We start from the raw sequence: 13462 nt of genomic DNA on the forward strand, positions 1-13462 counted from the left end.
GGGTAGGGTGGGGTTTATGACACTGACTTTGACATCAGGAAGGTGGAACTTGAGGGCTACTGGACTGTGTAGCTTCACAGTGGGGGTAGCTGGGAGGAGGGATAGCTGAATTTGGGGACCAGTCTAGGGTGGGGGAAAGCTCTTCATTTAGGAGCCCTGTAGGGACTTGGTGTTAGCTGAGCCCACAGTCTGAGGGGGACCCAGTCTTCCCGCCTCCCTCCCCCTCCACACACACAAGAGCTGGGGTTTAGGAGGAATCTGAAAGGCTAGGAAGAGAGTTTTGGTGGACTGTCTTTGTGTGTGTGTGTGTGTGTGTGTGTGTGTGTGTGTGTGTGTGTGTGTGTGTCAGTGTCAGTATTGGGGGTTGAATTCAAGGCCTTGTACTTGCTAGGCAGGTACTCTATTACTTGAGCCACTCCCCCCCAGCCCTTTTGGCTTTAGCTATTTTTTTGAATAGGGTCTCACATTTATGTCCTAGCCACCATAAATCCTCCCACCATATGGGGGCTTGTTGGTTGAGATGAGGATCTTTATCCTGATCTCTACATTCCAAGTAGGTAGGATTTACAGGTGTGAACAACCTTGCCCAGCCCAGCTATGTGGGTCACTAATTAAAACCAGGTCCAGCCAGAACACCACCCTTCACCTACTTCTAGCCCCCTCTTGGCTCTTATCCCTCCAGCACTACTTGGTCAAGGGACTTTGAGGTCCCCTTTCACATTTATGGTCCTCTGCCACACCCTGTGGTCACCTTGTCCTGATACCTTGAACCCACTCCAGCTTGAAAGCCCATCCCTTATTAACTCCAGTGATTCCCTAGAGAACCCAGTGATGCTCCAGAGCATAGTATTAGTTTCCAGATATATCCCTATGCCAGGAAAAACTGGCTTGCGGAAGCTAAGATGTCTGCAGTCTGGCCATGTGTGTAGGTCTGTGGTTGAGGAAAAAGAGCACCATGGAGCTGGGATTTTGCATAGGTCTTTGGGATTCTTCAGGCTTGGAAATGGGAGTCTGGGACTAACTGGAAGAGCCAGGAAAGGAAGATGGAGATGGCTCTTGGACTGGGGAAACTCGTTGAGTGCCCAGTCCAGACAGAGTGAAGGGCAGCTGTCCTATATTGGGCAGGATCCCCTAAACTGCAAAGGCAATCCCTGTGGGGTATAGGAAATAGGTGTCTTGGGGGCAGAAGATGGTGAGTGGCTGCAGGGAAATTAGCCCTAGCCTCTCCAGGAGGACTAATAAGGAGCAAAGAGGATGGGTCCTGCAGCAGGGCGGACAGCTCCTGCTGGGGTGCGAAACAGAGCTGGGCCCAGGATGGGAGCTGGGAAGAGAGTAGCGGCTGTTGTGGGGGCAGGCCGGAGGGCGAGGGGCCCTGGCAGGGCACAGATGGCAGTGGCAGCAGTAGGCAGCGGGCTGGGCAGGAATCGGGCTGCCAGCGTCTTGGTAAGTTGCTTCTGCAAGGCCAGTTTAGACTACAGAGAAAGGAAAGAAAAATGGACAGGACCCCTGGCCCCAGAAAAGTTCACCCCTTCCCTGAGCCCCATCCGTGGACTTTTTGCCTAGGGGAAGCAGTAAGGGGGAACGTGCTTTTTTCAGTTCCAAACCTAAATCCTCCTCCCTTCCACCCCCAGTCATTCCAAAGGGCTTTTCTCCACCACCTGTCTTCCTGTCCAGGAGGCCAGCTTCAGGATGGGAGAAGGGAGGAGGCGAGTAGACATGGTGTCTAGGTGACGTACACCCACCCCTGACTCTTGCCCCTAAGATTAAGACCCCAGCCCACATCTCCGGAAATCCCTCTGGGCAGATCCCAGGATGGCCGAAAGCCCAAAGCCAGTTCTTTTCCTGCCACTGTCTAAGTTCACCAGGTGCCCCCGCCCCACTTCCGTTGTCCTCTCCCTCTTGACTCTGGGTCCCGTGTCGTTGCCTGGAGACATACCTTGAGGACACTCACAGCCAGTGCTGCCTGCTTCTGCAGCTTGCTGTGCTGACTGGAGGGTTTGGGGGGCTTCCCAGCCAGGCGGTCTTTGTGCCTCCTGCTGCTCATGTGCTGGTGGAGAGACAGACAGACTGGGAACAAGAAAAGAAAGCCCATACACCCTAAAACTACTCTTAGCACCCTTAATTATCTCACTCTTCCTCTATCCGCCACTTAAATTGCCTGCACATGTACTGGGTACTCACCATGGGGTGGCCCTGGGATGTGAGCCATATGACCTCACCCCTTCTCCCTCACCCCCTCTCCCGTCCCACCCACCTTTCTGCAGGCTTCCCCTTCTCTCCTTTCTATCCTCTCTTCCCTTGCTCTTCTCCCTTCACAACCACTACCCAGTCTCCCTTCTCCCACCTGCTTGAGCTGGGTCTCTGAATTGACCTGGAGCTGACAGAGAGCACAGTGGAAAGCGGGGCTGGACCCCTGCCGGCCACCCCGGCCCCCTGTCGCTCTCTTGGTTTTGTGTCCAGTCCTGCCTTGGGACATGGGACGGCCCCGGCCCCTCCGGGGAATCCCTCGTTGACCTTCCACCATCCACCGGTGCTTGGCTCCTAGAAGGAGGGAAGAAGGTCTGTCAGTACCAAAGGTACAGGCCCCACCAAGGTAGATCAGTTTGGCTATCCCTTTAAGCCTGAGGCTGCTCTGCACAGAATTGTGCTCTAGCCTTTCCCATGTCCCCCAAGGACTAGTTAGCTCCTTTTTGGCTCTAACTGCAGTCCCTTCCTTCTCTAATCTAAGGGAGAGGGAGGAGATAGCAAAAGTGCCTCCTGTCCTCTGGAGTCTGAATTTACTGACCTTCAGTTCTTACTGCACCTCAGACTTCCCAGTGTTCCCTCCCCAGGGACTGGGTGAGGACCCAGAAATGCCTGCCCAGTAACAGCAGGGCACTGAGCCTCTGTCACCTAGCTCTGGAGCAAAGTGCACAGGAATTCAGGCTGGTCACACCTGGTGAGATCAGCCTTCCTGCTCCCCTCCTCTCCTGGCTCCAGCTTGGGGGCGGTGGTGGGGGGGGGCACTGACCTGTGGTGTGAGCCTGCAGCTGGGAGGCCGAGTTCACTGTCACCTTACATGTGGGGCAATAGAGGCGCCCCTTCTCACTCCTGCCTTCCTCCCTACCCACTCCACTTCCCACAGACACTGCTGCTGGCTCAGGCTCTAGTGTCTCCCTGCCAGGCTCTGGGGAGCAGGGTTGGCAAGAGGAGGAAGAGGAAGAGGAAGAGGAGGCAACATCCAAGAGGTCTGAATGGGCTGGCTCCCTGGCTGGCGGGTCCAGAGTCAATGGTAGCTGGAACGGAGGGCCAAGAGGAGAGGCTCCAGGACCTGTGGGGAGTTGAGAGGCAATGGTGGAGATGCAGGATGACTACTGAGTCCCTGAGGTTCAGCACTGACAATGAACATGCTGTGGTAGTGTGGAAGGGTCCCTGACCAGCACTGAAATCCAGACCCCACTCTCCCACCAACTCACTGGACAGACTTGGGCCCCAGTTTCCCTATTGGAAATCATAAAGTTGGAGAGAGTAGTCTTAGGAAGCCCTCATAGTCCTGATACTCTAGTTACTTGCTAACTATTAAATAAGCAGAAATCATCAGAAAGATGTACTGTAATGTTCCTAAAGCACCATTCATAATAGCATAAAACTGGAAACTATTCAGGTGTCCATCAAACAGGATAGTGGTATGTCCATGTAGTGGAGTTGTACATAGCTGTGGAAAAGGAAAGCTGCAGCTAACTGTGACAACCTCATAGACATAATGAATGCTGATAAATGTTCATGAGAGATGAACAAAAGCCAGACACAGAAATCTATGTATTCTATGATTCATCAAAACCAGGTGAAAGGCTGGTTGCTGCAGAGATCAGAAGAATTGTGGTTCAAAGCCAGCTTGGGCAAATAGCTCACCAGACCCTATCTTGAAAAAAACCCATCATAAAAAAGGGCTAGTAGAGTGGCTCAAGGTGTAGGCCTTGAGTTCAGACACCAATACTGCAAAAACAAAAAACAAAAGAAACCAGGTGAAACTAATTTATGCTAAGAAAAGTCAGGATGAGCGTTCCTCCAGGGATGGGCAAGAGTAGGGTACAGCTGGTTGAATAGCCTTCCAAAATACCTCCATATGGAACCTATGAGTGTGGCCTTATTTGGGAAGAGTCTGCAGATATAATTAGTTAAGATGAGGTCATCCTGGATTAGGGTGGGACTAATTCAATGACTGACTGTGTCCTTGTAAGATCATATGAAGCTACAGGGACACCCAAGAGAAAGCATGGTATGAAGATGGAGGCAGAGACTGGAGTGATATACCTGTAAGCCATGGATGGCCAAGGATGGCCCACAACTACCAAATACATGGAGCAGTTTGCCCTCTGAGCCCCTAAGAAACAACCCTGTTGACACCTTGACTTTGGACTTGAAAATAAATGTTTGTCGTTTTCAGTCACACAGTTTGTAGTCATTTGTTGGGAGCCCTAGGAAACAAATACAACGTAGTGACTGGGAGGGGACCTGGAGGTTTCCTTGTGCTGATTTGGATATGTTCAGATTGGAAAAGTTCATTGAACTGGGTGCCTTTGCCTGTATGTAAGGAATGCTTCCACACAAGAATGACAATAACAGGCAGGCATCACTCAATCCCTCATCAGAAGCCGAACTTAGAGTGAGGGCAGGGAAAGAGTTCAGGACTGACCTGTGCTTTGCAGCTCTCCGGAGGCTCCACTGGCCAGAGTCTTGGTTGGAGACACTGCTGCTCCATCCTGGGCCAGGGTTTGTGATCTTTGCTTGCTCTTGGCAGCTTCAACAGCCCTGAGTTTTCTGGCATGTTTGTGGCCTTTATAATGTGCTTCAGCCTGGTTCTAGAGAGGGGAGGGGAGGGGTTCATCATTTCCTCTCTACATCCACATGTCCCATCCAGAAGCTGAAGCTGAACAGAGGACCAGGTCAAAGGGATATAGGGCTCAGCCCACACAAGGGGCAAATTCCTATCATTGTCATCATTATCACAGCACATGTGTGGGCCTTGAGGTTTACAGAATGTGTTCTCATTCAGGAGCTCCAAGGCAGGCAGCCTCTGCCTTCAAATTCAAATTCTGGCTCAGCCTCTTTTTTTTTTTTTGGTGGGATTGGAGTTTTAACTCAGGGCATTCACCACTTACAAAGCAGATGCTCTACCATTTGAGCCACACCTCCAGTCCATTTTGCTTTGGTTATTTTGGAGATAGGGTCTCAAGAACTATTTGCCTGGGTTGCCCTCAAACCTCAGTCCTCCTGATCTCAGCCTCCTGGGGAGCTAGGATTATAGGTGTGAGTCACCAGTTCAGCCTCTTATGAGCTATGTGCATCTTTGGGCAAATCATATCACCTCTCTGAGCCTGAGTCTCCTCATTCATAAACTTTGTGATTGTCAGGGCTAAATAGGAACATGCATTTCAAGGGCCTAATACATGTCACCTGTGCTCATGAATGTTAGTTACTGAGTTTAGAGATGCACACATGGAGAAAACAGAGCAATCATAGGATAATATAATATGACAGCAATTCTCATATTATGCACTTTAAAACATTCATCTCTGTTCATTTTTTTTCCAGGCACTGTGCCAGGGCATGAAGAAATGGTTCCTCCCTCAGAGAAAATTCTGTTTGTCTTTCACAGGACTTACTGAAAACCAGGAGGAAACCCTAAATCTGGGCTGTTAGTGTCCTCTCCACTTCAGCCAGGGATCTGCTTGATAATTCCTAGCCCATCTTCCCCACAGATGGAAAGACAGTCCTCCATGGCCACTCCCTAAGTCCTCTTACCACAGCTATCTGACAGCCTGCACCCCAGAACTGCATGGTCTGGAGGTAAGCCTTCCCTGGGAGACCAGAATGAGGCTCCTCTTCTCCCCGGGGTTGGTCACAGCAAAACATATACAGGCCTTGAGTCCAGCTAAGCCTGGGTTCAAATCCCAGCTGTGTGGCCTCAGGCAAGTCACTTAACCTCTGAAATTCAGTTTTCTCCTCTGAAAAGTGGGGATGGGAATACTACCCCATCCTTCTCACAGATGTAGAGTGATCCCATTAAGATGATGGGCATGAACACATTCTGTAAACATCTCAGCTCCAGACCCGGAGCTCATGGGGTGGCCCCTGGTACCCACAGTGGAGAAGGGCAGTCTTTTCTCTTGCAGAAGGATCCAAAACACAGGAGCAAGGCAGAAGGAAGAAAACGGAATTACAGGGGGTAGAGGTGAGAGATTGTGGAAAGGGACAGGAGAGAAGAGAAGGAGTGCCTCTTCTACAATTAGAGCTAGAAAATAAGGACCACAACCCCTTTTCCTCTAGAAAGACCCCAGAAAGAAACCCAGTCTCCAGCCCCCTCCCAGCCCTGTTTCCATGGCTTCTTCTCACCGCTGAGTTGAACCTCAGGTGACAGATGTTACAGGAGATGAAGAGCTTCTTCTTTAGAGGGGAGGGGACCCCAAACGTGTGGCTGATGACAGCTTTCTGTACTGGGTCCATCTGTGAGGGGGGTGGGAGGTCACAGTAACTCTGGGGTTGGCTCAGGAAGAGGGGCAGTACAAAATGTAGAAAACTAAAGACTACTGAGTGGTCAGCCTCTAAGAAGAACTTTCCTGTCCTGTAGATGTCAGGCCAAAGAGACAGCCTCTTTCCTGGCTGACTTTATCTGTTAGCCTAGGCATCTGCTTGGAGGTTAGGGATGACCAGGGTGACCTGAATGACTTTAAGGAATAGAACCATGGCCTAATGATCACCTTGCCATCTCTTGTTGCTCCTCTGGTCTCAGTTTTGTTGTTTTTTTTCTTTTGCAAGAATCACAACTATTGAGATAAAAAGTTGGGTGCAGGGAAGTTCTGTTGGATTTCCCCTCCCCTAACCTAGCCTTGTGCCTGGAACTGTGGGCAAGGGGAGAGAGTTCTATCTTATCAGCTCTGTCACTGTCCTGGGGCCTGAGGCTCTCATGACTTCTCAGGAGAGGTCAGAGAGGCTGGTGGCCAGGCCAGGCAGCAAGTGGAGGCCTGAGGAGCAGTAGGTTTATTTCTTTGGAATATTAACTTGGGTGTTTTCTTTCTTTTCCTTATTGAAAGAAAGTTTTTCTTTTTATCAAACCAAGCCTTTATGTTCTTTTCCCTAGGGGCCACGGTTGTTGGGCCAAAAGCAGAAGTTGTCTGGATTTGTCAAGAGGAACTTTCCAAACCTTCCCAGCAAAAGAGAGCAAAGGCTTTGAGAGAGGATCACCCTGAAGACAGAAAGAGGAGTGCGGGGTTCAGGACCTAGAGGGAGTAGCCTACACTGCTCCTCCAGAAAGGATAACAGGAGTTTCTCTTGCCCTTGAGAGCCCATGCCCTTGATGGGTGAGCATGTAAGCAAAAGACAGTGGGAACTGAAGTCCAGAAGCCTACCCTCAAATGTCCCAGACTCCTTTATACAACCCTGAAAGGTGAGAGGGAGGAGACTCCTAAGGGTGACTGAGATAGTGTCATTTTTGCTACCATCTCCTCAGAATAGCTTGCAGTTCATCTAAGATTTCATTTGATTTTCAAAATTAAAAATGTAGATAATTTCTTATGCCTCATGGAGTGAAGTAAAATCTACACACTTGTCCTTCACACACATTGAGACACAGAGCTTATATGTACATAAGCTTATAGGCAGTTACAAATGTGCAGAGAAGCAGAAAGACACACCCTCACAGGCACACACCACAGATGGACTTGTAACCACCCAGAACACATACTCAGAAGTCAGATACACACCCAACACATACATAGAAGGCACAAAGACACCCCCCCAAAATAACCCTTGGAAACACCAGCACACACATTTCATACAATTACCCAGGTCCAAAGAGTTGTTCACAAGTACACACACACACACAGAATTCCAACATACAAACTCACTTCTACCCATAATACACCTATAGACATATAGAGATGCAAGTGACAACAGAGAGGCACACCCCAAGTACATAAAGACATACATGGATCAGCCACCAAAGTCCCTCTACAAAAACTCAGGTGAATCTCACCATTTCTGGGCAGGTGTGATGGAGGATAGGGAGAATGAGGGGTAACACCATCTTGCTCCCTAGTCCAGGAGACAACTGGACCCAGGGGTCCCTATTTGGGAGTACCCAGCCACCGTCAGGGACATTGGAGGAGAATAAGCTCCTAGTTTGATCCAGTTGCTGAGGTTGGCCCTTCTCAGCCACCTTCCCTGCCCACCCCACACTTGGTGACATGCCTCCACCCACCTGCCCAGCCCATACCGTGCTGAAGTTGGGGAAGAGACTGAGCGGGGTGGCGCCATTGAAGTGGAACGCGAGCAAGTGCTTGAAGTCCAGCGGGGGCTGCAGAGGCCGAGTGGTCAGGGGCAGGGAGGCCAGCAGGGGGTTGGGGGTACTGGAGGCCGGGCCTGCTGCAGGAGGAAGAAGGGCAGGGTCTGAAATGGGGAGACACAGGGCTCTCTCCTACCTCTGCAGCCAGAACAAAAGGCTGATGGGCTCTGGCCAGTCGGAGAAGCACAGACAGAAAATTCACAGCTCAGGCTCCCAATTCACAAGAATGACCCTTCTGCACCAACAGGGGTGGCACAATGGCCCAAATGAACTCTCAAGGGGGACTCAGTTGAGGGAGGGGACAGAGAAGTCAAGGCTGCTACGCACTACCATAGAGACTGCGTGATGCACTGGGTTTCCACTTTATTGTAAGTTAAACCTGAACCCAGGGAACTTGGGGAAAAGTCATCCCCGTCCCCTCCCTCCCTGTAACTGTCCCCTCTCTCCCTCCAGGTCCCACACCATTCACAGGAAAGGCTGACAGAAGGAAATAGAGTCAGAAGATATATGCACCCAAGCTCTAGAGAGGCTCCAACAGCTTCCCCCAGAAGGCAATTTTGCCCTCAAACATCCCTCAGGTACAGCACTGTGTTTTTTGCAGTCTTTGGTCTTAAAGGTCTGAGGCAACGGTAGAAGGGACTAGGAACTTGACCAATCAGACTTTGAGGAAGAAGAAATCAGAACTAAATTCAGTCCATTTGGAACTTTTTTGATACAGTGATCTCAAAACCAAAAGAAATCCTTTTTGATTTTTGTGAGTTAACACTATGAAAGAGAGACATTTCACATGTGTAGATTTACGTTTATACATGGTCATATACAGTGACCTTAGGCAGCCCATTGGTGGGGAGGAGAGAGAGGGTACCACTACCTCCTTTAAATCATTCTGCCCTTGAACTGTTAGCTTGTACACTGACACGGTGTCAAAAACAGGCAAGGTCATCTGCTCTCCAGTCTTCCTGAAGAGACAGTTTGAAGCGTGAGGCTAGGAAATAGTCAAGGATCAATTCTCCTTTCCCTCAGCCCCTCAATTCTCAAGACCCCCCCTACTCTGCTAGGGTCAAAACATGGCCAGAGTCCATAAGTCGAAAGGACAAACTATTCCTTAGCAAACTCTGAAAGACTGGGAGGGACTGAGGATGCCCAGAACCTCCATAGCAGCTCTGTCTACTTGCCTAGGACCCTCCTTCTGCACAACCTTGGGGACAAGGGAGAGAGGAAGCAGGAAGCAGAGGAGACCACAATTAGTAGGTCAGCATGGGTGCTGCACAGTCAAGACCAGCTTGGCCTTAGAGTGTCCTGTGCCCAGGCTGACTGGGCAAGAGGAGGCCACCCTTAGGTAAGCTATGACCCCAGGAGCCTCTCTCCCCACCCACTCTCTAAAAACTCTACAGCCAGAGCAAAGTCAAACTCGTGCAGTGGGGGCCCATCCACGGCAATCTTCACCACGTGGCCGCTCCGGGTGTCTCCAGCCCTGCTCTGGCCCAACCACTGCAGCCCGCGGCTGCGGCCCACCTTGTCCAGCAGCCCAGTGCCCACAGGCAGCACCAAGGCCAGGGCAGCTAGGGTGGCAAAGTCAGGGAAGAGCTCATGCAGCTCTGAGTGTGTGCAAGCCAGCTTGGCGCACAGGGCCCAAGGGCTGAGCCGCCCAAGGCTGGACACCATGCGCTTGAAGAGTACAAAGTCGCCCAGCGCATGCTGGCATACCACCAAGGGCGCAAAACCTTGCAGCAGCACCTGCAGCGCCCCCTCGCCGTGTGCGCCCAGCTCCTCCAGTGCCTGTGGGTAGCAAAGGGGATCAAAGATCACTGCGAAGGCGGCCACCATGTCCAGTGAGGGCCTGGGGTAGGAGTCCTGCAGCCCCCTCTGCATGGAGTCCAGGAAAGCCTCCCTAAGCTGCTCCAAGCCCTGGACCGCTGCCTCTGAGTAGCCGACCAGCTCCAGGCCACGGTAGGTACAGTGCTGTCCTCCCCCGTCTGGGTAAGACAATACCAATTCCTGCAGGAAGTGCTGGAGATGGACGCCCCCCAAGCCCCGCTGAGCTTGGAGTGAAGCTGTAGCCGCCATCACCAGGGGCTGTACCAAGGCCAAGTCTGGCTCTTCCTGCTGCAGGACCAGGGCAAGCTTCTGCATGGAGGGCAGAGCATCCAGCAGCAGGTGCGTGAAGGCTACGAAGGTGAACTGGCACAGTGCCAAGGCCAGCGCCCCAGCCGTGGGTGAGGCTGGGGCTGCGGCCTCCAGGGTCAGCACCAAGCAAGGCCAGGCTTTGGCCACTGCTTCCACAATAGGTAACAGGGAGGCCCAGGGCACTGGCCGGGGCCCTGCCAAGTCAATAGCTGCAAGATCCAGTGCTGCACGGAGCTCAGGAACCATGTGGAAACTTGGGCCACCATGCAGGCGGAACAGGTCATCCAGTATGCTCTCATATTCACCCAGGTAGGCAGGGGGTTCAGGATCTGCCCGGCCAGGAAGGCAATGCAGCTCCATGAGCAATGGGCAGGTGGTCCGGAGCTGCAGGCTGACACTCTGCAGGCGGTCACTGGGGAGGCTGGAGCTAAGCCAGGCCAACTTGGGTGCAGATATTCCAAAGGCCTGCAGGATGCCCAGGAGTTGGCCAGCTGTGGCCTCACCCTCCTGTAGCTTCATACTGCCCAGGAAAGTGGTAGTAGGCTGGCCATCACATGGGGACACCGAAGTGGCAAACAGGGCCAGACTGTGGGACTCAGGCCAGTACCTGGTCTCGTCTAACACCAGCCCCACATATGGGGATGCCTTCAGGCACTGGCAGGCCTCTGTGTGCAAGACACTGGCAATGGCCACCTGGGACAGCCAGGGAGAGAAAGGGAGGGATGACAGAGTTAGACTTGTCCTGGGAGGGGCAGATGTAGGGTGCAGAGGGAGCACAAACCTTGAGGCCAGACTTAGAGACTCATACTGGTTTTGCCACGTTGGCTGTGCTAACCTGGGCAAGTCATTTCACCCCTCTGAGATTTAGTTTTTCTTAGGTCTGATATCTGCCCTCAGTTAATATCTACTTGCCCCCAATCTTCTATGAGTTATAAATGTAAATTTTTGTTGTTGTACTTAGTAATGTAAAACTAACTGCTCTATGAACCACAAAGAGCTCTAAGAAGGCTAGTTTTTCCTTAGTGGTTTTCTGTAGCATTGCCCCAGTCTGCCTTCTTCCTGAGGGGCTCGCTCCACTTTCCAACTCAGGGATTAACTAATAGACATGCTCACTAGCAACTCCTGACCAGTTGCACAGGGTCCTAGCTGTATGCTGTTTGTTTGTCATCTCTCTGTAGAATGAGAGCTAACTTCCCCACTTCTGCTCTCCAGGACTCATGCAGCTAAATCTCAGGCCGAGCCACAGCTTGTATGCCTCCAAGCGCCACGTGGGTGATTTTGAGTTTGAAGTGGGCCAGGGATCAGCAAAGGACCAAAGGGAATGGGAAAACTATAGCTTGCCAAGCCCATACTCTACTCTCCAATTCCACCATGTTCTGCCCTGAGAACACAGGAACCTCACTTTTCTCCTCTCTCTGTCTCTCTCTCTCTCTCTGTTTTTTGAGACAGGGTTTCACTATGTAGTCCAGGCTGGTCTCAATCTCATGACCCTCTTCCCTCAGCCTCCCAGTGGTGGTATTACAGCTGCGTGCTACCATGCCCAGTTCTCACTTTTTTTGGGGGGGTAGGGTAGTACTGTGGTTTGATCTCAGGGCCTTGAGCTTGCTAGGCAAGTGCTCTACCACTTGAGCCACACCTCCAGCCCTTTTTTGCTTTAGTTTTATTTATTTGTTTTTTGGTGGCAGTACTGGACGTTGAATTCAGAGCCTCACACTTGAGACAGGCACTCAACTACTTCATTAGCCAGCTTTAGTTCATTTTTAGATAGGATGTCATGCTTTAACTCAGGGCTAGGCTCCACAGACCATGATCTTCCTACCCCTCCACCTTCCAAGTAGCAGGAATTACAGGTGCATGCCAACATGCCAAGTTTGTTTTTTGAGATAGGGCCTTGCTAACTTTGTTTTGCCTGGGCTGGCTTCAAACAGAGATCCTCCCATCTCCACCTCCCTTGTAACTGGGATTACAGGCATGTATCACACTACACCTGGTTCTTACTTTTCCGTAGAAGTCACAAAGCCAGATCTTTATATGTCATCTGAATTTTTCAAGTTAGAAACTCATTTGACTTTTTCAAAACTGTAGTAAAAGTCAATAAAATCCATCTATGGGCCAATCAGACTCTGAGGCTACCAGTTTGTGGTCTTTGGCCTAGGAAGTACAAGTGCCCACATGTACCCAGTGACAGTGCTGGGTCTGGTCTCTTCACTGTTGTACTCCTTGTAGCTGGCCCAGTGCCAGGCATGAAGTAGGCCCTAAGTGAAGGCTCTGAAGGTGGAGGTTGACTCTGGCTGCTGCCCAGGTGCCTGATATCCTGGGGCTATTCCCAGGTGGCTCAATGCTTCCCTCCCCCAGCACCTCCCCACACCTCTAATTGCCACCCACCTGCATGTCCCTCACCCTCTTGGGGCTGTAGTAGTCGCCATGCTCTGCGCTCAGCAGCGCCTGACACAGGTTGAATCTCTGTAGCTCAAGCAGTGCAGAACAGCGGTCATCGGGCACGTCCTCTTTAGCCATGAAGTACACACTGTTGTCAGCACAGCCACTTTGGCAGGGTCCACCTCCACTTTGACATCCCTGGAGGTGGGGGTAGTGGATAAGCTAGAGTAGGCCCCTCTTCCCTCAGCCAGGCCCTCAAAAGTGGGCTGGCCTTGGTTGACAGCCAGAGCCTGGCGGTGGGCTCCAGAGGTGACGTGGCGCAGGAGAGCATGGCGCTGGAAGTTGTCAGTGCCCACAGTGAAGGCATTCTCAGCTTTGCCATGCTTGTTCCGGACCAAGGCCTGGCGGCACTCAAGGCAAAACATCAGCTTCCGCTCATAGTCAAAGTCCAGCCAGGGAAACTCCTCCTTCCAGTGTTCATTGAAGTAACGCTTGCATTTCTTGTTGGAGTTGGAGGCCTCTCCAGCTGGTTTCTTCCCTGGGGGGACCATGCCTACTCTAAGAGCAGGGGACCCCCTGACCCAAATGCTCTTGCCCCCCTGCCTGCCCCCCACACAGAGGTACCTCCCTTGA

At 51.6% G+C, this 13462-nt stretch overlaps 1 protein-coding gene across 7 annotated transcripts in view; it reads right to left on the minus strand.

Moving 5' to 3' along the window:
* Positions 1-275: 275 nt before the first annotated feature.
* Positions 276-13462, minus strand: part of Znf385c (zinc finger protein 385C) — a 48903-nt gene continuing 35716 nt past the window's right edge. For 3 of the 7 annotated variants that reach the window (XM_074045741.1, XM_074045739.1, XM_074045740.1), the window contains exons 3-9: positions 8255-8403; positions 6376-6486; positions 4676-4841; positions 3011-3310; positions 2345-2541; positions 1937-2047; positions 276-1472 (exon numbers count right to left, since the gene is read on the minus strand). In XM_074045741.1, coding sequence (XP_073901842.1) covers positions 1236-1472; positions 1937-2047; positions 2345-2541; positions 3011-3310; positions 4676-4841; positions 6376-6486; positions 8255-8403 — 1271 coding nt within the window. In that variant the 3' untranslated portion in view covers positions 276-1235. Of the gene's footprint in view, positions 1473-1936; positions 2048-2344; positions 2542-3010; positions 3311-4675; positions 4842-6375; positions 6487-8254; positions 8404-8438; positions 11144-12835; positions 13368-13462 lie in introns of those variants that run through there. The other 4 variants (XM_074045743.1, XM_074045742.1, XM_074045738.1 and 1 more) reach the window with 4 other exon arrangements.

Source organism: Castor canadensis, chromosome 11 (genome assembly GCF_047511655.1).
Source record: "Castor canadensis chromosome 11, mCasCan1.hap1v2, whole genome shotgun sequence".
In the NCBI taxonomy this organism is placed as follows: domain Eukaryota; kingdom Metazoa; phylum Chordata; class Mammalia; order Rodentia; family Castoridae; genus Castor; species Castor canadensis.